The 23,825-nt window shown below is 44.7% G+C and overlaps 2 protein-coding genes across 2 annotated transcripts; one reads left to right on the top strand and one right to left on the bottom strand.

Annotated features, from left to right (window-relative positions):
• Positions 1-1,462: 1,462 nt before the first annotated feature.
• On the bottom strand, positions 1,463-3,765 carry LOC120542865 (serine protease inhibitor Kazal-type 1-like). Its single transcript, XM_039775567.1, has 4 exons — positions 3,673-3,765; positions 2,762-2,793; positions 2,569-2,678; positions 1,463-1,641 (listed from the first exon to the last, which is right to left on the bottom strand). The coding sequence occupies exons 1-4, from the start codon at positions 3,722-3,724 to the stop codon at positions 1,596-1,598; spliced, it is 240 nt and encodes a 79-aa protein (XP_039631501.1). The 5' UTR covers positions 3,725-3,765; the 3' UTR covers positions 1,463-1,595.
• An 11,572-nt stretch (positions 3,766-15,337) lies between these two features.
• LOC120542816 (serine protease inhibitor Kazal-type 1-like) lies at positions 15,338-20,067 on the top strand. Its single transcript, XM_039775492.1, has 4 exons — positions 15,338-15,419; positions 16,294-16,325; positions 16,408-16,517; positions 19,889-20,067. Exons 1-4 carry the CDS (start codon positions 15,368-15,370, stop codon positions 19,932-19,934), a joined length of 240 nt encoding a protein of 79 aa, XP_039631426.1. The 5' UTR covers positions 15,338-15,367; the 3' UTR covers positions 19,935-20,067.
• The last annotated feature ends 3,758 nt before the right edge of the window (positions 20,068-23,825 follow it).

Here is a 23,825-nt window from a genome sequence, read left to right as displayed (position 1 = left end):
GTAGATTGGATGGGAAGCACCTGTGAACTGCCATCGTCAAGTCTCTCACGTGAGTTGGCCAATCGAGGACCCTCTTGTCCTGAAGCTACTCCAGAGTGGTCTTCGCTGCGTTCTTCAGGTAGTTGTCGTACTGAGAGAAGAGCCATCACTCCAGTCTGAGGTGGTGTGCTCTCTGCAGCAGGTTTTTCTTCAAGATCCTCTCTGTATTTGGCTTCATTCATCCTCTCCTCAGTTCTGACCAGTCTCGCTGTCCCTGAGACCCCACAGCCTGACGCTTCCACCACCAAGGTCACCAACATCATTTGCTTCAAAGGGCAATGCTCAGGAATGACTTGGCTCATCAGTACATATGTAAAGGCGCTATACAAAGTCATCAGCAGGAGAGCTCAACCTCCAGCAGTGATGGTGTCATCCTGTAGTCACTGTACCTGCTGGGACTCTTCACACAGAAATATGAAAATCAATGGTGTTTATTGTAGGAAGGAGTTATAATAAGAAAAGGCGCTATATAATGATAAGGTGGCAGGTCCAGTCTCCAAGAGTGACTTCTTGTGAGCTGAGTGAGTCTCTCTGTGTGCCTGCCAGGTCTCATAATACAGAAATGTGGAAAGAAGAAACATTCATGATGGAAAGGCGCTATAAAAAGGCCACACCATCAAATCATGACTTGTCATTTTCAGGTTCTATCAGAAAGCTGACGAGTCTCTGCACCTGCTGGTCCTTTAAATATTAAAGTGATTTGTGTTCATGATAGCAAGGCACTATATAACAAAATACACTAAAGAAGGTAATAAGGGGGCACATTCAGCCACCAAGAGTGACATTCTGTGAGCTTAGCGAGTCACTGCACTTGACATGGATCTCAGTAGACAACAATGGAACAAAATCTGATGTTCATGATGAAAGGCACTATATAAATTCATAAGGTCACAAATTTAAAGCCGGCATTGACTTTGTGTCACCAGTGAGTCAGTATGCCTGTTAGACCTGGTGCTCACTAAACAAAGGCACTACATAACAAGGCACTATATAAAGTCACAAAGTGTCATATTCAGTCTTCTAAAGAGTGACACACCATGAGATGAGGAAGTTGTTGTAACAACCAGCGCTCACAGCATTGAAATATTGTAAGAGCGAGCAGTGTTCATGATGGAAGGCGCTATATTAAATCATATGATAGCAAACTCAGCCTTCACCATTGACTTCCTTTGTCATCCAGGGAGCAACCCTGCCTGTGAGGCCACCTAGTGGACATCATGAAGTTCACAATAGAATGGCCCTGTGCTTAAGAACTCCTCCAGTGACAGGCGCAGCGTCCAGCAGTGTCACTAGAAAGAGCTGTCACACCTGCCAGGCCTTACAATATGGAAATCAGGGAAGAACTGTGGTATGCAGTCATGATTTGGAGGTCACTTTGGATGAATATGAGAGAAACACAAATACAATTAAGATGAGGCTGATATCATATTTAATGCTAAAAGCAAATGTTTATTTCAGATTTAAAAGGCTGCAGGGCTCAGCAGAGGGGCAAAGGGGGCTTGTGAAGTGTAAAGCGGAGTGAAGATCAGCAGACCTCCAGGTGGTCCTCTGTGGATTCAACAGGCTCCATGTTTGGCAATATATAGGGGACTGGTGGCACCTCTGTAAAGGAAAGACATGAGAAGAATAAGACCAGTGAGCCAAGATGTCCACGCCGTGACGCTTCCTTCATTCCACTCACAGGAGACTTTAAGAGCCGCACTCAGCACCACCTGCACACCTGAGGCAGGTAAGGGACGGCAACACCTGTGGTGGTCCTGGATCAGGTGACCACTGCCCACTCAGCACGACAGCTTAGTTAATAAAAGGAGCACACTGCATACAGGGAGTCCATAAGTAGAATATTATGGGATATCTGAACTGTTTCTATCTCGTTATGTTAATGATGTTGTACACTCGTGATGACCGAGGCCAGAAGTGACTAATAATTATTAAAAAGTTCAGAGGACCCCAAACACACCAGTCCATCACTGGACCCACTTACACTTATACTGGGAGAAGTTGTGAATTGCCAATTAACCTAACCCTAACCTATGAAGACACAATGAACTTAGGATCTGAGCCCAATATTCAGGATGCATGAAGCAGCAGCGCTAATCACGGTGCCACCATACTATCAAACTGTAAAAAGGCGCTATATAAAACAATAAGCTTCAATCCGAGTCTCCAAGTCTTTTTGTGAACCTTTGTGAGTCACTGCATCTCCAAGGAAACATTGCTGCTCTATGAAAATCTCACTTTAAATGGAATTCACTATGAAAAGGCGCTATATAAGTCATTGGTTTGTTTGGTGACTTCCCATCATGACCTGCCTTGTGTGATCTCCTGCAGGTCCCCACCCTGCTGGGCCCATAATTGAATTAAAGTGCTGTACTTTAACTTCAATGGGCCTTTAGATGGACTTCATTACACAAAATCACCAAACGGTCTTCCTCAGTCCCCTCCATTGATTCCCTCATAGATGCAAGTTAGCTGTCCAAACGCCAACATCTGAGAGCTCAGGTGGGTTTCAAAGCCCTTGTTACTCACCGTTTGACCACACAGTATGAGCAGACGCTGGCATAGGTGTTGCCATTGCTGGCACACACGGGGTTGACGAGATTCGTGCAGTCAAGATTCACGAGGGCCTTACAGTTGGGCTACAGAAATGGAGAGCAGAAGGTCAGGTGGACATAAGCAGCCAGGAGGAAATCTGAAGGAGAAAAACTGAGGAGACCCTTACCTGTGGGGGGATGTCTGCCCCGCTGGTCAAGTCTGAGGAAGAAAAGAGAGTGAAACCCGTCACTGAATACTCCCTGAAACATCTAGAAAAACTTAAATCTTCATCCAATTTGAGAAACAAACATTGAGGAGGACTTCTTGGTAAGAATCTGTCATCACATCACACGAAAAACACCCGTTAGTGTCATCGTCACATACAGCAGTCCAGTTTTTATTTTATTATTATTATTATTTTATTTATTTATTTACATATATTTTGTACTATTTATATATTCTATATATATATATTTATCTATTTTTAGAGTTTATACTGTATACTATATCTTTTTTATTTATTTATATATACTATGTACTATTCATATATTCTATATATCGTATTTATCTATTTCTAGTATATATACTATATCTATTTATTGTATAAAGTATCTATCTATTTATACCTATTCACATGTCATATAAACCCAGGTGGCACAGTGCCAGTGCTGATGCCCGCCATTAGTTTCCATCCCGTGTCCTCCCCCCATGCACTTTGCGTGTTCTCCCCATTGATATGAAGCTTCACCTGAGCTCTCCTCCTAATTAAAGAAGGGGGCTTTGTCTGACCTCTCGTATTTTCCTAAAATGCCTCACATTTTACAGATTTTTCCAGGGGTGTGTAAAGTTATACGCACAACTCTTCCTAAATTAACATATTTAACTTGTTCATCTGGGAGAAAAAGCAGATCATCAGAAACAAACCTCACACGGAGAGAACACACACAACCGACATAAGCAGAAATCAGAACTAAACTTGACAGTTCATTGAATTCTTTCCCATTAAACCTTCTTAAAGTCATTTTTTCCTAATTTATCAGTTTGTCACAAACCTGGCGACTGTGCTAAAGACTCAAACTGACTAAGCAGGAATCTCACCTGAGAGGCAAATGAAGGCGACGCACAGCAGCAGGAGGCGCATGGCAGACATCTCGACTCGTCTCGTTGGCGTGTGTGTGTGTCAGACTCAGACTGGCTACCCAACACGCTGGTGCCCTCAATTTATAAGGCGGCACATCCGGGTAACAAACAAACAAAAACGCCTGCAGGAGTGACCCTCCCGATTATTAAATATTCAAAACTATTGTAAATGAAGAAAGGCCTTGGAGATACACACTTCACATAGATAGATGGTATCCTACCTGGCCTGTAAAAGACCCCCAGCAGCTGATCCTGGTTTTGCCCCTCATTGGCCATCAGTAATGAATGCTGACTACTTTGCTGATCTTCTCTCTTTCTGCCCAGCTTTGCTCTGATCAGCATGTGATGTCTTAATAACTCTTATTATCATCCTCTTATTATGTTGTTGTATTGTTAAATGTACTTTTATGTCACCTGTCACTCATGTCAGGGTCAACACTTCTGCTCGCCCTTCTGATTTCAGTTCTGTTGCTTTATCGTCGTCAGCCTTATGCTGGTGTTGAGTTCCATGAATCTTTTCCTTAAGTTAAAGTTTTCTTCTAATTGTTGTTTTTGAGAACAAACAGGGTGGACTTGTGAATTCTGAATATTTCACTGGCCCTTTTCCTGTGTTGTTCAATCAGACCCCAATAACTCCTGTCCTCAAGATGCCCCCCTCAAGTCGCTCATCACAGGCCAGTGTCTCTCCTCTCCTCTATCTAAATAAGTCTGCTTGATCCTAATCAGTCGGCTATCATGGAGGGCCATTCCACCGAGACGGCTCTTCATCCAGTTCTACGGTTTTACCTTTCAGTGCTATAATAATAAATAATAAAACACGTTTTCTTGACTTAGCCATACTTGTCGTTCTCCCCAGAGGACCACTTGGCCTCTGCTGGAGTCTCTGCAAGTCTTTCTGAATGGAGGAACACCATCTGCAGCTCAGCCTAACAAAGATGGCCTGTCTTGATATGCCAGCTCCTCAGTCTGTTCCCTGTCAGCTTGGCTCACTACCACAAACTCCGGCCATCTTGGTACACAACCTCGGAGTCACGACTGATGACCACCTGCCTTTGATGGACCACCTTACTATGGTCTGTGAGATTTACTCTGGAGAACATCTACAAGATCAGATCATATGTGACAGAGTATGCAGCACAACTCCTGGTCTAGACTTTCATCTTGTCACATCTGGACTACTGTGACCTCACTGCTGGCAGGAGTACCGTCATGTGTCACCAAGTCACTGCAGATGACTGAAAATGCAGCAGCATGTCTGGTGTTCAACCAGCCGAGACTGGCACATGTCACTGCTGTCATCAGAGGACTACACTGGAGTCACGTAGCATATCCTTGGTGCTCATCTACAGAGGGCTCTGTTAGGTGTTGTCACCTTGTCACTCCCTGGCATTTTGTTTCCAGCTCTTCACTTGTGATGTTCAGTTTTGTACCCTTGTCCTGTCACATTTAGGATGTCTACTCAGTTATGTTTTGTAGGTTGCTTTGGACTAAAGTGTCTGCTAGGCACATCAATATAAATGTGAATGTCACTTACACCATTAGTGAGCATTTTATGAAGTGTAATCAACATCTGCACGTCACTAACTGCCATCGCTGAACGTCATGGTGACTCCACGCGTGTTCATCTTGACAGCGGCTCTGTGACTTTCTCTTTGTCCACAGCTTTCTAAATTCTTACTTGTGAGGGAAGTGAGTTGGTAAAAGTCAAACAATACGTCAGCGGTGATGTCACAATCTTTAACCTTTGTGGCTTCATATAGCGCCTTTCATGGTTGAGTGATGCCCTTTGTTTGCTGTTCCAATGCACCTGACTAACTGAAGTTTGTGGATTTTTTCTAGCAAGTCGACGGTGGAAGGTCAAGTGACTCTTAGGACTGACTCACTGATGTTATAGACCACCTTCCATAGTGAAGACCACCTCAAAGGTAGTTTACAAATGCAGTGTGGACGTTTGACACTTGACAGGACTCACAAATTGTCACTTAAGGAGTCAGCGAGGTGGAAATGTGACAAGTAAGTCTGTGATTTTATATAGCGCCTTTCAAAGTGATGACAATGCCACACTGTAGACGTCTCACCCTCTGGCCTGCTTTTTCCTGAACACGGTCATTGGGGGTCTGATGGAGTCTATGCCACTTAACACAAGGCAGAGAACAAACCCTGGGCAGGGCGCCAGTCCATCGCAGGGCAAACACACACACACACATCTCACCCGCCAATTCACCAGACATGCTAGTCTTTGGACTGTGGGATGAAACAGAAGCACCAAAAAGAAACCCACACAGACACGGGGAGACCACGCAAACACCACGCAGAGCGGACCCCTGACTCAAACCTGGGTCTCCTCACTGCGAGGCAGCAGCACTAACACTGTGCCACCGTGCCACCCACTGTGAACGTCGTCCTCCACGTATTCAGTCTGGACCCTTGCAGGTCATTCATTCAAATGCACAGGGTGGGTCAGCGGTGGGATTTGCATTTCAATCCCATAAACCGCACCCTGAGAGCTCCAATTTAAATTTGTTAATATTCAAAATTTACATGTATTTATTGGGTTGGCGCTTCTATCCAAATCAAAAGTCCATTCTAGAAAACTCCTTGCATAAATCGACAATGTGAGCCCTGGCAGGTGAACTGACTCATTCAGAGTGCTGTGAAAAAGTATTTGCCCCCTTTCTAATATCTTCTACTTCTTATATTTCACACAACTAATGGCTACGAATGGCACTGAAGATACGTCACTGCCATCACAAACTCGAGCTTCGACCCATCTCAACTGCCTATCAGGGGAACTGCGAAGTTGAGAGACGTCACAGGGTGGACACAGAGCATCTAAAGGGTACCTCACATCTACAACACCTGTGAAGGTACGAGGCTTTGAGAAGCATAAAGTTGGAAGCATTAAATATTAAATGCAGTCACTACTGACAAGGGAGCTGTCACACACCTTACTGGAAAAAAGATCTCGTCCAAGTGTGACAAGGGTGGAGATTCAAGCAGAGGACAAAAGTAAAGTGGAAAGGTTGGAAAATTGGCCAACGTCCATAAAACTGGGAATGTTGGATTGCTGTGTAAGTTGAATGAACTGGGACATCTAATAGTTGGTTACAGTGACATCAGGTAGTGGGGCATTTCTGTTACTGCAGAATTAAACCTCCTATAGCAGATGATCTCAAAAATGAAGGACTGGTCACATCTGAGACGATCAGACGGAGTGGAAGGAGCAGGAGGGAGCATGAGGAGATTTATATGAATGACTACTTGGAGAACCAAGTCCTTGAATTTTTAATAAAAACATGAACACAAGTTGAGCAGGTCCTGTAACACAAAGTCAAATTTCATAATGAGGCCCATGCAGTGCAAGTCCTGCTGGATGTTGGACTTTTTAGAGGAAGGCTTGGAGGTGCCAATCGTCTTCTAGGTGGGCTTCATCTGCAGGAGATGCCTGCTGATCCAGCACCTCAAACTCGGGGTCGCTTACCTGGAGGAGGAGTTGGCTGGCATGCATAGAGAATTCCTTCAGAGAGAGAGAAAGAGAGAGTGTGCCCCCCTAAGTTGGCATGGAAGAGACTCAAGACACGTAGAGATAGGTGGGTCACGGTCACAAGGTGTAAGGTAAAGGGTGCACACTGTCCAGGGGCATCAACCCCAGAATTGGCGGTGTCGGACCGTTTTCAGGTGCTGGTGAAGCTGGACGGGGTCTCTGAAGATTCTGCTGTGGTAGACATGGATGTGAACAGGAGAGGTAGTGATAGTTGGGGTCTCAGTCATTATGGGGGATTAAAGCACAGGTTTACTCCAGAGACAGAGACGTTCACATGGTGTGTTGCCTTCTGTGTGCACAGGTGAGAGACCCCCCTGGATAGGCTCTTGGCCAGAGAGAGAGTGGTTCCAGTTGTCATTGTCATTGTTGGAACAAATGACATACATGAGGACAGTCTGTCAGCCTACCCTGTCAGTCTGCGATCCAAATTTAAAGAGTTAGGTGCCAAGCTGAGGAGCAGAACGTTTACATTTATTGGCTTGGCAGACGCTTTTGTCCAAAGTAACTTACAAATGAGGTAAACATAATCGTGTAACAGTAGGCCGGGGCCTGTTAGTTCAGCAAGTGTAATAGGACAGGTCACGAAAGAAAAGATGTAATAACTAAAGTTTACAATCCTAGCTTACAATCACTACAGAGACTAAACCTAACAAGAAATTCACCAAAAAGATACAAATATCACAGAGCTGTGTTTGATTTTTGACAAGGTGGTCTTCTCCGAAGTTCTGCCTGTGCCACGTGGTAGTCCAGGTACGTCTGATGAGATTAGAAGGCTTAATTCATGGCACAAATCTTAATGTCGGGTAGAAGGAGTCTGGTTTATGGGGCATCGAGATTCCTTTTAAAACAGATGAGACCTGTTCAGCCGCGGTGTTGGGGCATCTTATGCCCATGAAGAGGTAGACCACATTAGCAGATTTGCATGTGAACAGACCCTTTATTTTATGCTCCTGCTGGCAATGTGGTATAACTACCTGATCTTTCGTGGAGATTTGTGCACAGGTGCCACACCTGTATGTATGGACTGTATGTTGGGGAAACTGGTCAGACACTGGGCCAGCGAATGAACTCACATAGATGTCACATTAATCAGAACAGTATTGATCTTCCGCTGGCAGCACACTTTAACAGTAATGGCCACAGCATGAAGGATCTGAGGGTCACTGTACTTATGGGGAATTTCAAGACCCAACAGGAGCGGAGAGAATGGGAATACAAACTTCTGCTTAAATTCAACTCTCTACAAAATGGTCTGAACAGAGACAAGAGTTTTAGGAGCAGATATGTGGACTAACAGACTGAGTGACCAGCTGACCACATCAGAGGCCGATCTTACAGACAATGCACTTCAAATAAGAACCTTGCAGGACTTTCTCTAGTGATGGTGATCTTATCTCTACATTTTATTAGTTCATTGTTCTTTTCTTTCAGCGTTAATTCATCTCAGGTGTATTCATTTTGCTAACATTTGAACAAAAAGGTTGTTAAGATGAAAGAAACAAATCACTTTGCTGTCCCAATATAAGCGAGAGGATTCCTCAGTTTCTTTGTTACACTTTTCCTGATAAAGGGGCCTAATGGCGCTTTTCCACTGCATAGTACGGCACAGCACGGTTCAGTACAGCTCACTTTGGTTCGGCTCAGTTCGGCTCGGTTTTGCGTTTGACTGCAGTTTAGTACCGCTTTAGAGTGGGCGGGATTATTCACATGTCGTTATAGTTGCGCCGCCTCTACTGCTCGTTCTTCATTTTTTTTAACTTGTCCCTACACTGTTTGTAAGTCCGATGGTAGCCATGTGCCAAGAGCTTAGCGACCTCCTGAAAACTTTTCATTCAGCGTCGCCCATCCAGCTCTCGTTGGATCCGCTCCTCGGCTACCAACGAGGAACGTCTGTACTTCCTCAATAGACCACGAAACAGCCATTTTTGGTTAAAACAAAATGGTGCGTCCGAACCTTCGCTGGCTGTGCTAAAAATCTAGCGGGTCTGTTGTGTCTCGTGTCGCAAGTTCAGTGACGCAGTAATGCAGATTTTCTCCGGCCAACCAGTGACCAGCAGAGTTTACACGTCTCGTTTTGGTAACGGTTCGGCGCGCTTGGAACCTCGGCTGAGGTGGTACTAAAAAAAGGACCAGGTACCTGGTACTGTTCCCAGTGGAAAACCCCCCAAAAGTGAGCTGAACTGAACCGTGTCGTGCCGTACTATGCAGTGGAAAAACACATTTAGTTGCCTTGAAAGCTTGCATTTGTAATCTATTTAGTTAGCCAATCAAAGGCGTCATTTCAGCCGACTCTCTCCTGTATCAGTCTATGGCTAACACGGTACAACACTCTACTGCTCTGGGCAATGACGCCATCAAGCGGAGCCCCAGAGAGTTCAAGCAAACGGAGAGCAGCAGGTGTTTGTCTCACTTCCTTTGCTTTGAAGGCATTGTCGGTACGTAGACATGTCTAGAGATGTTCATTTCTCTGTATTGATGCATCTTTGTGATTCTGTTAAGTATTTAAAGTTATTTAATGAAGTATTTTTAAGGTTAAAAGTTGTATCAACTTACCGCTGTTTTCTGACTTTTCACTGTATTATTAATGTACTTATGAGTCCTTATACCTCCTTCAGACTTTCTTATGCACAGATAATGTTGACCATTCAAGTGAACGTTATTCTTTTTTTTTCTTATATTTGTAAAGAATAAGTAATTCTGCCATTAAGTTTATTGTGTGAGTTTGTACGTGAGAATTTCTCACATTATTGTGTTTCCAATTTACGTTTTCCGACTGGCTTCAGTAAAGAAAGCAAACTGGAAACTCTCGTCTGTGTCGTCAATGGAAGGGAGTTTATCTGACTGTCAACTCCGGCAGGGCGCTTGAGGCAGAGGGCAGGACAATCCCCCTGTAAATGTGCCTTTTTAATATTCATACAAAGATGTGTGTTGAAACTGGTGTCTGCATTGGGTGGTCCGTAACACTCTCCTAATATAAGGCCTCTTTCCCTAATGCTTTGAAGCCAGATGTCCTCACTAAGACGGGGCTCATCGTCCAGCTGAAGAGGACGTGTGTTTAAATTCTGTTTGACTTAACCAGCGAGCCCACCTCCTCTTCTGTTCTGTCTGTCCTTCTATTAATTGTGTGCCCCTCTGTGATCGACTGACCCGTCTTTGTTATTTAGCCCAGTTTCTGTGGTGTCTACTTAAAATATCCTAATTCTGCTCCACTACATTCAAGTGCAGCTCACTTTGTTCTTTTTGACACTTCTAGCTGTTTTTAATGTGCTACTCATTTTACTTTTGCCTTTTAACTTTGGGTTACAATTTACATTACAATGCACTTTGATTTTTACTCTATTGTTCATCTCCTCATGTCCAGTTCTTAACCTGGCCTGTCCTAAACTCCCTGTCCTCCAATTCCCCAGTTTAAACAATCCCCGACTGACATCCCCAACACATTGGTGCCCCTCCAGTTCCGATGTAACCCACCGCAGCTCAACAAGTCTCATCTGTTTTAAAAGGAATCTCGATGCCCCATAAACCGGACTCCTTCTACCCGACATTAAGATTTGTGCCATGAATTAAGCCTTCTAATCTCATCAGACGTACCTGGACTACCACGTGGCACAGGCAGAACTTCGGAGAAGACCACCTTGTCAAAAATCAAACACAGCTCTGTGATATTTGTATCTTTTTGGTGAATTTCTTGTTAGGTTTAGTCTCTGTAGTGATTGTAAGCTAGGATTGTAAACTTTAGTTATTACATCTTTTCTTTCGTGACCTGTCCTATTACACTTGCTGAACTAACAGGCCCCGGCCTACTGTTACACGATTATGTTTACCTCATTTGTAAGTTGCTTTGGACAAAAGCGTCTGCCAAGCCAATAAATGTAAACGTTCTGCTCCTCAGCTTGGCACCTAACTCTTTAAATTTGGATCGCAGACTGACAGGGTAGGCTGACAGACTGTCCTCATGTATGTCATTTGTTCCAACAATGACAATGACAACTGGATCCACCCCCACTCTGGCCAAGAGCCTATCCAGGGGGGTCTCTCACCTGTGCACACAGAAGGCAACACACCATGTGAACGTCTCTGTCTCTGGAGTAAACCTGTGCTTTAATCCCCCATAATGACTGAGACCCCAACTATCACTGCCTCTCCTGTTCACATCCATGTCTACCACAGCAGAATCTTCAGAGACCCCGTCCAGCTTCACCAGCACCTGAAAACGGTCCGACACCGCCAATTCTGGGGTTGATGCCCCTGGACAGTGTGCACCCTTTACCTTACACCTTGTGACCGTGACCCACCTATTTCTACATGTCTTGAGTCTCTTCCATGCCAACTTAGGGGGGCACACTCTCTCTTTCTCTCTCTCTGAAGGAATTCTCTATGCACGCCAGCCAACTCCTCCTCCAGGTAAGCGACCCCGAGTTTGAGGTGTAGGATCAGCTGGCATCTCCTGCAGATGAAGCCCACCTAGAAGACGATTGGCACCTCCAAGCCTTCCTCTAAAGTGTCCAACATCCAGCAGGACTTGCACTGCATGGGCCTCATTATGAAATTTGACTTTGTTTTACAGGACCTGCTCAACTTGTGTTCATGTTTTTATTAAAAATTCAAGGACTTGGTTCTCCAAGTAGTCATTCATATAAATCTCCTCATGCTCCCTCCTGCTCCTTCCACTCCGTCTGATTGTCTCAGATGTGTCCAGTCCTTCATTTTTCAGATCATCTGCTATAGGAGGTTTAATTCTGCAGTAACAGAAATGCCCCACTGCCTGACGTCACTGTAACCCACTATTAGATGTCCCAGTTCATTCAACTTACACAGCAATCCAACATTCCCAGTTTTATGGACGTTGACCAATTTTCCAACCTTTCCAGTTTACTTTTTTCCTCTGTCTGAATCTCCACCCTTGTCACAGTTGGACGAGATCTTCCTCCAGTAAGTTGTGTGACAGCTCCCTTCTCAGTAGTGACTGCATTTAATATTTAATGCTTCCAACTTTATGCTTCTCAAAGCCTCGTACCTTCACAGGTGTTGTAGATGTGAGGTACCCTTTAGATGCTCTGTGCCCACCCTGTGACGTCTCTCAACTTCGCAGTTCCCCTGATAGGCAGTTGAGATGGGTCGAAGCTCGAGTTTGTGATGGCAGTGACATATCTTCAGTGCCATTCATTGCCATTAGTTGTGTAAAATATAAGAAGTAGAAGACATTAGAAAGGGGGCAAATACTTTTTCACAGCACTCTGAATGAGTCAGTTCACCTGCCAGGGCTCACATTGTCGATTTATGCAAGGAGCTTTCTAGAATGGACTTTTGATTTGGATAGAAGCGCCAACCCAATAAATAAATGTAAATTTTGAATATTAACAAATTTAAATTGGAGCTCTCAGGGTGCGGTTTATGGGATTGAAATGCAAATCCCACCGCTAACCCACCCTGTGCATTTGAATGAATGACCTGCAAGGGTCCAGACTGAATACGTGGAGAACGACGTTCACAGTGAGTGGCACGGTGGCGCAGTGTTAGTGCTGCTGCCTCGCAGTGAGGAGACCCAGGTTTGAGTCAGGGGTCCGCTCTGCGTGGTGTTTGCGTGGTCTCCCCGTGTCTGTGTGGGTTTCTTTTTGGTGCTTGCTTCTGTTTCATCCCACAGTCCAAAGACGTGCATGTCTGGTGAATTGGCAGGTGAGGTGTGTGTGTGTTTGCCCTGTGATGGACTGGCGCCCTGCCCAGGGTTTGTTCTCTGCCTTGTGTTAAGTGGCATAGACTCCATCAGACCCCCAATGACCCTGTTCAGGAAAAAGCAGGCCAGAGGGTGAGACGTCTACAGTGTGGCATTGTCATCACTTTGAAAGGCGCTATATAAAATCACAGACTTACTTGTCACATTTCCACCTCGCTGACTCCCTGAGTGACAATTTGTGAGTCCTGTCAAGTGTCACACGTCCACACTGCATTTGTAAACTACCTTTGAGGTGGTCTTCACTATGGAAGGTGGTCTATAACATCAGCGAGTCAGTCCTAAGAGTCACTTGACCTGCCACCGTCGACTTCCTAGAAAACATCCACAAACTTCAGTTAGTCAGGTGTATTGGAACAGCAAACAAAGGGCATCACTCGACCATGAAAGGCGCTATATGAAGCCATAATGGTTAAAGATTGTGACATCACCGCTGACGTATTGTTTGACTTTTACCAACTCACTTCCCTCACAAGTAACCAGAATGTAAGAATTTAGAAAGCTGTGGACAAAGAGAAAGTCACAGAGCTGCTGTCAGGATGAACACGCGTGGAGTCACCATGACGTTCAGCGATGGCAGCGAGTGACGTGCAGATGTTGATTACACTTCATAAAATGCTCACTAATGGTGTAAGTGACATTCACATTTATATTGATGTGCCTAGCAGACACTTTAGTCCAAAGCAACCTACAAAACATAACTGAGTAGACATCCTAAATGTGACAGGACAAGGGTACAAACTGAACATCACAAGTGAAGAGCTGGAAACAAAATGCCAGGGAGTGACAAGGTGACAACACCTAACAGAGCCCTTAACTGTCAGATAGAAACTCACCAAACGAGAGTCTTTGGACAGAGGTGGGCAGTTTGTTCCACCAGCCAGGAGCTGCACATGACAAGAGTCTGCATTGAGGTTTGATGCCACCATCACCAGATACTATTCAACAGCAGTCCAGAGTGGTCAAGAAGGACCAGATGACCTCATAAGTGTCTTCACACACGTAGGCACTGAGTCACTGACTACTCTGTAGATGAGCACCAAGGATATGAACTTCATATGTGACTCTACGTGACTCCAGTGTAGTCCTCTGATGACAGCAGTGACATGTGCCAGTCTCGGCTGGTTGAACACCAGACATGCTGCTGCATTTTTAGTTATCTGTAGTGACTTGGTGACACATGACGGTACTCCTGCCAGCAGTGAGGTCACAGTAGTCCAGATGTGACAAGATGAAAGCCTGGACCAAGAGTTGTGCTGCGTACTCTGTCACATGTGATCTGATCTTGTAGATGTTCTCCAGAGTAAATCTCACAGACCATAGTAAGGTGGTCCATCAAAGGCAGGTGGTCATCAGCCGTGACTCCGAGGTTGTGTACCAAGATGGCCGGAGTTTGTGGTAGTGAGCCAAGCTGACAGGGAACAGACTGAGGAGCTGGCATATCAAGACAGGCCATCTTTGTTAGGCTGAACTGCAGATGGTGTTCCTCCATTCAGAAAGACTTGCAGAGACTCCAGCTGATGCCATGTGGTCCTCTGGGGAGAACGACAAGTATGGCTAAGTCAAGAAAACGTGTTTTATTATTTATTATTATAGCACTGAAAGATAAAACCGTAAAACTGGTTGAAGAGCCGTCTCGGTGGAATGGCCCTCCATGATAGCCGACTGATTAGGATCAAGCAGACTTATTTACATAGAGGAGAGGAGAGACACGGGCCTGTGATGAGCGACTTGAGGGGGGCATCTTGAGGACAGGAGTTATTGGGGTCTGATTGAACAACACAGGAAAAGGGCCAGTGAAATATTCAGAAATCACAAGTCCACCCTGTTTGTTCTCAAAAACAACAATTAGAAGAAAACTTTAACTTAAGGAAAAGATTCATGGAACTCAACACCAGCATAAGGCTGACGACGATAAGGCAACAGAACTGAAATCAGAAGGGCGAGCAGAAGTGTTGACCCTGACATGAGTGACAGGTGACATAAAAGTACATTTAACAATACAACAACATAATAAGAGGATGATAATAAGAGTTATTAAGACATCACATGCTGATCAGAGCAAAGCTGGGCAGAAAGAGAGAAGATCAGCAAAGCAGTCAGCATCCATTACTGATGGCCAATGAGGGGCGAAACCAGGATCAGCTGCTGGGGGTCTTTTACAGGCCAGGTGGGATACCATCTATCTATGTGACATGTGTATCTCCAAGGCCTTTCTTCATTTACAATAGTTTTGAATATTTAATAATCGGGAGGGTCACTCCTGCAGGCTTTTTTGTTTGTTTGTTACCCGGATGTGCCTTATAAATTGAGGGCACCAGCGTGTTGGGTAGCCAGTCTGAGTCTGACACACACACACGCCAACGAGACGAGTCAAGATGTCTGCCATGCGCATCCTGCTGCTGTGCGTCGCCTTCATTTGCCTCTCAGGTGAGATTCCTGCTTAGTCAGTTTGAGTCTTTAGCACAGTCGGCAGGTTTGTGACAAACTGATAAATTAGGAAAAAATGACTTTAAGAAGGTTTAATGGGAAAGAATTCAATGAACTGTCAAGTTTAGTTCTGATTTCTGCTGATGTCGGTTTTGTGTGTTCTCTCCGTGTGAGGTTTGTTTGTGATGATCTGCTTTTTCTCCCAGATGAACAAGTTAAATATGTTAATTTAGGAAGAGTTGTGCGTATAACTTTACACACCCCTGGAAAAATCTGTAAAATGTGAGGCATTTTAGGAAAATACGAGAGGTCAGACAAAGCCCCCTTCTTTAATTAGGAGGAGAGCTCAGGTGAAGCTTCATATCAATGGGGAGAACACGCAAAGTGCATGGGGGGAGGACACGGGATGGAAACTAATGGCGGGCAACAGCACTGGCACTGTGCCACCTGGGTTTATATGACATATGAATAGGTATAAATAGATAGATACTTTATACAATAAATAGATATAGTATATATACTAGAAATAGATAAATATGATATATAGAATATATAAATAGTACATAGTATATATAAATAAATAAAAAATAGAGTATACAGTATATACTAGAAATAGATAAATACGATATATAGAATATATAAAAAGTATATAATATATGTAAATAAATAAATAAAATAATAATACTAATAAAATAAAAACTGGACTGCTGTATGTGACGATGACACTGACGGGTGTTTTTCGTGTGATGTGATGACAGATTCTTACCAAGAAGTCCTCCTCAATGTTTGTTTCTGAAATTGGATGAAGATTTAAGTTTTTCTAGATGTTTCAGGGAGTATTCAGTGACGGGTTTCACTCTCTTTTCTTCCTCAGACTTGACCAGCGGGGCAGACATCCCCCCACAGGTAAGGGTCTCCTCAGTTTTCTCCTTCAGATTTCCTCCTGGCTGCTTATGTCCACCTGACCTTCTGCTCTCCATTTCTGTAGCCCAACTGTAAGGCCCTCGTGAATCTTGACTGCACGAATCTCGTCAACCCCGTGTGTGCCAGCGATGGCAAGACCTACGCCAGCGTCTGCTCATACTGTGTGGTCAAACGGTGAGTAACAAGGGCTTTGAAACCCACCTGAGCTCTCAGATGTTGGCGTTTGGACAGCTAACTTGAATCTATGAGGGAATCAATGGAGGGGACTGAGGAAGACCGTTTGGTGATTTTGTGTAATGAAGTCCATCTAAAGGCCCATTCAAGTTAAAGCACAGCACTTTAATTCCATTATGGGCCCAGCAGGGTTTGGACCTGCAGGAGATCACACAAGGCAGGCCATGATGGGAAGTCACCAAACAAACCAATGACTTATATAGCGCCTTTTCATAGTGAATTCCATTTAAAGTGAGATTTTCATAGAGCAGCAATGTTTCCTTGGAGATGCAGTGACTCACAAAGGATCACAAAGAGACTTGAAGACTCAGATTGAAGCTTATTGTTTTATATAGCGCCTTTTTACAGTTTGATAGTATGGCGGCACAGTGATTAGCGCTGCTGCTTCATGCATCCTGAATATTGGGCTCAGCTGTTAAGTTCATGGTGTCTTCATGGGTTAGGTTAGGTTGATTGGCAATTCACAACTTCTCCCAGTACAAGTGTGAGTGGGTCCAGTGATGGACTGGTGTCCTGCCTTAGTGCTACTGGGATGCTCTCCAGGTCTGAAAATAACATGAGGTGACATTTTAAAAGTGACGCTCATCCTAAGCCACTCTGTAGATAAAACAGTTCATTTGTGTTCTGTGAGCTCTGGCAGGTGAATTGAGTCACTCAGGACCCCACAGTGACGGTGACAGTACAGACATTGTTTTAACTTTATATAGCGCCTTTCAAAGGTGACTTCCAGCCTGAGATAGTCTCCAGTTACAGCTCTCTAATTTCCAGATTTCAACAATGTGTCACTGCTGATAAACGTACTCACTGAGGAACACACAGGACACGTCACAATGGCTCACAGTTTATATAGCGCCTTTTCAAAGTGAACTCCAATGTTAAACACAGTAATGTCAGCCTCTCACTAAAAGTCTCCAAACTCTCTCCCTGTAAACTTCTGGAAATCCTCTTTCTTTAGTCGAGTCTTACAAATCATCAAACTCCGGTGTAGTAATGGGTTAGGCTGCTGTGTGTTTGGGGGGAGCGGGTTAGCTGGTGGTCCGCAGTGCGCTTCTGCTGTTAATCCTTTAATTCTTCCCTTTTCTGATTCTTCTCTCTGTGTTTGTATCTGTCAGGCCTTTCTTCTTCAGTCTGCACTGCCATCAAGAACTTTCTGTCTGTGAGAGACCACCTTTACAGGGCGGATAGAGGAGGGTGAGGTCAGAGGGGGCTTGTTGTCACATCACACAACTTCAAACAGGCAGGGAGAGTCAAAGTGGCCACTGCTGTTTGTGATCTCGTCACCTGAGCATGTCATTTTATGGCCGTGTCACACTACAAGACTTTTCCATCTATTTTCACAAGTAGACTTCGTTTACGTAACGTCATCGAGTCGGGGGGGCCGTCATAGTGTGACCGGCAGTCATGTCATTGGACATCTCCAGCTTTTCTGTCCAACCAACTTGTGACTCGTGGCTTCCAACAGGTGACATTGGTATAGGGGCGGAGCCTGTGTGCAGTAACGCTGACAGCCAATGAGTGATCAGCAGGAAGTGCAGCCCAGTGAATGTTGCGATGAGTGAAAAGCAACACGACAGCTTTGGACCCTGCATAGAGAGGAGGGACTCGTCTGTCTGATGTCTCGTGTTTTACAAACCAATCGAAAAATCGAGAAAGTTAAACAAGGGAGAGATACGGTGGCTGAAGTCACCAAACCTGTCAACCCTGAACACGAGGAACAGCTAAACAGGCAGCACATTACTGGCTGTCACTAATAATGAAGGACATGTGGCAGTGTGGAAATGTGACACTGAGCTGGCTGTCACCACGGAGTCATGGAAGATGACATCCCCAGAGATTTCTAGTCGTGTAATTTGAGATACGCAGGCAAAAAGTTCAGCAAGACAGTTGGCAAGTTTGACATCAACTGTGACTGGACGTCGTGTAGGGTGACGTCACCAGCAAGTTCTCATCATATAAAGTGACATACTTGGGTGACAAGATCAGCAACTGCAGTTGTCAAGTGTGACATCCCCTCTAACTAGAAGGTGTGACGTTGAGTTAACATGACATGCCCGGGGGTTTCTAATGTTTAAACTGGTGTACTCAGGTGGTGAAATCAGCAACACCAGTCATCAAGGCTGACGCTCCCACTACTTAGAAGTTGTGTAATGTGACATGCACTGTGACTTCTACTCATATAACTTGACATACTCAGGTGACGAGATCAGCAACTGCACTTGTCAAGTCTGACATCCCCTCTGAAGAGCAGTAATGTGACGTCGCTTTAAGACTGTCACCTTCAGTGTGGCTGACATCATTGGTGTGTGACTTTATTCAACATCTGTGGACAAAAGTTCAAATTCTGTCACCTGCAGGTCTGTGTGTTAAGTTGTGACCAGCAAATCTCACTCAGTGGGCCGCGATGGCCTTCAGGTGAGCAGTGTGGGGGTCTCGAGGTCAGGCAGGTGATTGAGGTAAAGAAGATAAAACTTCAGAGTTCAGGTAATTCTACTCAGTGATGATGGCACCTCAGAGTGCCTGCTGATTGGCACACACGTGTCACATTGTCACTGAACTCTGTACTCGCCACAACACACGTCACACAAGAGCAGCTGGCCTTCACGTTGCAGAGGATGACTGTGGTATTTTAATCATTTATTCTTTTTCTCCATTTTGAACCCTTGCTCTCCTTCATCCTACCCTTCTATTTCTGTTCCCCACCTAACTTTTATATTCGTCAGACCATCTTGAGTCTCCTATCAGTTGTTTCCATTTTTACACAAAGTGTCACAGACAACGGTCAGAAGATCTGTGACTGGGAGTGGACAGGCAGGTTTAGAACTTCTATATAGCGCCTTTCACGGTGTGTAGTGAAGGAGCTTGAAGGGAGGACATATGGCCTTCCTATGTTTTACACTCAGATCACAGGCAGGTCATGTAACTGGCATGGTGGTCTGACATGCTAGGTGTGTTTGGGGTCATCTTGTCTTTTTAATAATTATTAGTCACTTCTGTCCTCATTCATCACGAGTGTGCAGCGTCAGACAGCCTTTAACATAAAGAGATAGAAACAGTTCAGATATCCCATAATATTCTACATATTGACTCCCTGTTTGCAGTGTGTTCTTTTTATTAACTAAGCCATCATGCTCAGTGGGCAGTGGTCACCTGATCCAGGACCACCACAGGTGTTGCCGTCCCTTACCTGCCTCAGGTGTGCAGGTGGTGCTGAGTGCGGCTCTTAAAGTCTCCTGTGAGTGGAATGAAGGAAGCGTCACGGCGTGGACATCTCGGCTCACTGGTCTTATTCTTCTCATGTCTTTCCTTTACAGAGGTGCCACCAGTCCCCTATATATTGCCAAACATGGAGCCTGTTGAATCCACAGAGGACCACCTGGAGGTCTGCTGATCTTCACTCCGCTTTACACTTCATAAGCCCCCTTTGCTCCTCTGCTGACCCCTGTAGCCTTTTAAATCTGAAATAAACATTTGCTTATAGCATTAAATATGATATCAGCCTCATCTTAATTGTATTTGTGTCTTTGTCATATTCATCCAAAGTGACCTCCAAATCAGAGCTACATTCCACAGTTCTTTCCTGATTTCCACATTATAAGGCCAGGCAGGTGTGACAGCTCTTTCTAGTGACACTGCTGGACGCTGCGCATGTCACTGGAGGAGTTCATAAGCACAGGGCCTTTCTACTGTGAACTTCATGTTGTCCACTAGGTGGCCTCACAGGCAGGGTGGCTCCCTGGATGACAAAGAAAGTCAATGGTGAAGGCTGAGTGTGCTACGATATGATTTTATATAGCGCCTTCCATCATGAACACTGCTCGCTCTTACCATGTTTCAATACTGTGAGCGCTGGCTGTTACAACAACGTCCTCATCTCATGGTGTGTCACTCTTTAGAAGACTGAATATGATGCTTTGTGACTTTATATAGTGCCTTGTTATGTAGTGCCTTTCTTTGGTGAGCACCAGTTCTGTGAGGACTAGCAGGCATACTGACTCACTGGTGACACAAAGTCAATGCCGGCTTTAAATTTGTGACCTTATGATTTTATATAGCGCCTTTCCATCATGAACGCAGCTTCTTTCCATATTTCTGGCACACACAGAGAGTCACTCTTGGATCCTGAACCTGCCACCTTATCATTATATAGCGCCTTTTCTTATTATAACTACTTCCTACTGTAAACACCATTGATTTTCATATTTCTGTGTGAAGAGTCCCAGCAGGTACAGTGACTACTGGATGACACCATCACTGCTGGAGTTTGAGCTCTCCTGCTTATGACTTTGTATAGCGCCTTTATGTATGTACTGATGAGCCAAGTCACTCCTGAGTATTCCCTTCTGAAGTAAACAACGTTGGTGATCTTGGTGGTGGCAGCATCAGGCTATGGGGGCTCAAGGACATTGAGACTGGTCAGAACTGAGGAGAGGATGAATGAAGCTAAATACAGAGAGGACCTTGAAGAAAAGCTGCTGCAGAGAGCACACCCCCTCAGACTGGAGTGATGGCTCTCCTTTCAGTATGACAATGACCTGCCAAGACCACACTGGAGTGGCTTCAGGACAAGACTCAGAGGGTCCTCAAGTGGCCAACTCAAATGAAAGACCTGAAGATGGCAGTTCACAGGTGCTTTCCATCCAATCTACACAACTCTTAGAGTATCTGTTAGGAAAAAGGGGATGAGGAGCCCAAATTCAGGTGTGTAAAGCTTATAGAGACTCACCAAAGATGACTTACAGTCCTAGTTGATGCCAAAGGGGCTTTAACAAAGTTACGATTTAAGGGTCTGAACACTTTTATGGATGAAAGATTCCAGCTACTGATTTTGAAAAAATTTGCACACCCTTCTGAAAACACGTTGTCATGTTTCCATCATGGGGTTTTTTGAGTGTAAGTTGGTGGAGAAGAATGGCACATTAATCCTTTAACGGTAAATTTACAACACAATAAAGTGTGCAAAACATGAAATGGAAAGACAAGGATGGTCCAGCGTCTTGACCGGGATGGCTGCCAGTTCCTTGTTCAGGTGGGAGGCCAGCTGAGAAGGACAAAAAGTGGCTGCTGCTGGTAGTTATGTCTACCTCCCCATAGTGCACACGATAGCAGCATCCTACTGGGGGAGACCTGCAAGGCAGGCTGGGAGTTGTAGTCGAGTCAAGTCAAACTTTATTTATAAACCACATTTACAACAGCCAAAGCTGAAGCAACGTGCTGTGTAGTCAGTCAGTCAGTCATCGTCCAACCTGCTATATCCTAACTACAGGGTCACGGGGGTCTGCTGGAGCAGGAAACAAACCCCGGGCAGGGTGCCAGCCCACCACAGAGCACACACACCTATACACCAAGCACACACTAGGGACAATTTAGGATCGCCAATGCACTTAACCTGCATGTCTTTAGGAGGCACGCAGACACGGGGAGAACATGCAAACACCACGCAGGGAGGACCCGGGAAGCGAACCCAAGTCTCCTAGCTGTGAGGCAGAAGCGCTACCCTCTGTGCCACTGTGCCGCCCTCTTGTGCTGTGCAAGAAAGGATTAAAGAGGCTACCACATATATTCACATATAGACACATTTTATATATATATCTATACTAATAAAAGGCAAAGCCCTCACTGACTGACTCACCAACCAGGAAGACCTCCATAAAGCGCTTAAGAAAACATGCATTATATAATTGAGAAGGCAGCGAAACAATAAGAAGCGAGCGAGTGACACATACAACCATATTCATGAGTGCTGCTACTGCGGAAACAAAGCACGTGTAAACCTAAAGTTCATAGACAGGCAGCTGCGCTGGCGTTTCTTATGCCCACGGCTAATGCGGGATACAAGTTTAATGAGAGGACGCAGGATATAAACGAGAGTTTTGATCACTTTGTAACTAAGTTCACATTGATGGTGAAGGGCTGTGCTTATGCAAATTCCGAGAGACTGTGTTTGTGGGGGGATTGACAGTTAAGGCGGGTGGGGGAGTCACGTCATCATCTCCCCTCCCATTCACCTCATTTCGCTCTGAGCTGAGCTCCGAGGCCAACGCACGCAGTGTTACGACTTTGTGACGCTGCCACCAAATACTCACAGAACAATCCACAAGTTAATCCACACGCTGTCTCTAGAGTTTCTCCACACTGAATCCTCCAGGCACTACTTACAAAAGGTCACATTGACAATGGTGTTACGTTATTTTTCAAATGTTTCCTTTTCTTAGCACAAGCACAGCTGAGGAGCTTCGATGCATGTGCTCCATAACGCGTTAAAAAATCACGCAATTTAATCACACTTTCAATACAAGCAAAGGGGAACTTCTGTCAATGCATGATTTCCTGGTACACCGATTACGTTGACGCACACATCAGAGCTACAAAAATGTAACAGTTGGAAGAAAGCGCGTTGCTACGACTGATTGCAGGAAAATTTCATTTCAAAAGACTACCCGTCGGAAGCCTTGATAAAAGCGTAGTTTTGTGCACATATATATATGTATGTATATATATGTGGATGTATATGTATATATACTGTATATATGTGTGTGTGTATATATATTTATGTATGACAAGCAACACTCATGACAATGACAATCATGTTACGTTATTATTAAAATGTTTCCTTTTCATTATCGTTACTTCTTTAACACACTACTTCTCCGCTGCGAAGCGCGGGTATTTTGCTAGTATATATATATATATATTGTCACGCACGTGCGAGTAGGGGGCCGCAGACTGACCTGAATAAGATCGTAAACTCATACGCCAGGAGGGAGTGGTGGGGTACTAACCTTTCTCTCTTTGTTTCCTACAGAAGGAAAGACGCACCGCCGCCATGAGCCTACCTTCAACAGTTACCGCAGTACGCTACTTCCGCCCTTCCTCTGTCTGATACCTATGACGTCATCTATCCCATCATCCATCTTGGTTCCTTTCCCAGCATTCCTCTACTTCCGGCCCCTCCTACATAAATACTCCTCCGCCGCCATCTTTTGTCTGTCACATACTGAAGGGATTCATGTACTTGACCGTGTCAATGAATTGTGATATTTTGTTGATTGTTTTACAGTATACGGGGCGGAAACCCCAAACCTTTATGCTTGTTTTTCATTTCTTTACAATATATATATTGTGGCAGATAGTAGGCGCTATCGCTCCCTTGAACCCTCGGATCAGATGCCAGACACCAGATAAAAGTCCAAATATTATTTATTTTATAATAATACTGTGCACAAAGCACCCTAAACTCCACAATACTCA

The sequence above is a fragment of the Polypterus senegalus genome, chromosome 13 (assembly GCF_016835505.1).
Source record: "Polypterus senegalus isolate Bchr_013 chromosome 13, ASM1683550v1, whole genome shotgun sequence".
Classification (NCBI taxonomy): Eukaryota; Metazoa; Chordata; class Cladistia; order Polypteriformes; family Polypteridae; genus Polypterus; species Polypterus senegalus.
The sequence above is the reverse complement of the archived record's forward strand: the minus strand, read 5'-3'. Positions and strand labels throughout refer to the sequence as shown.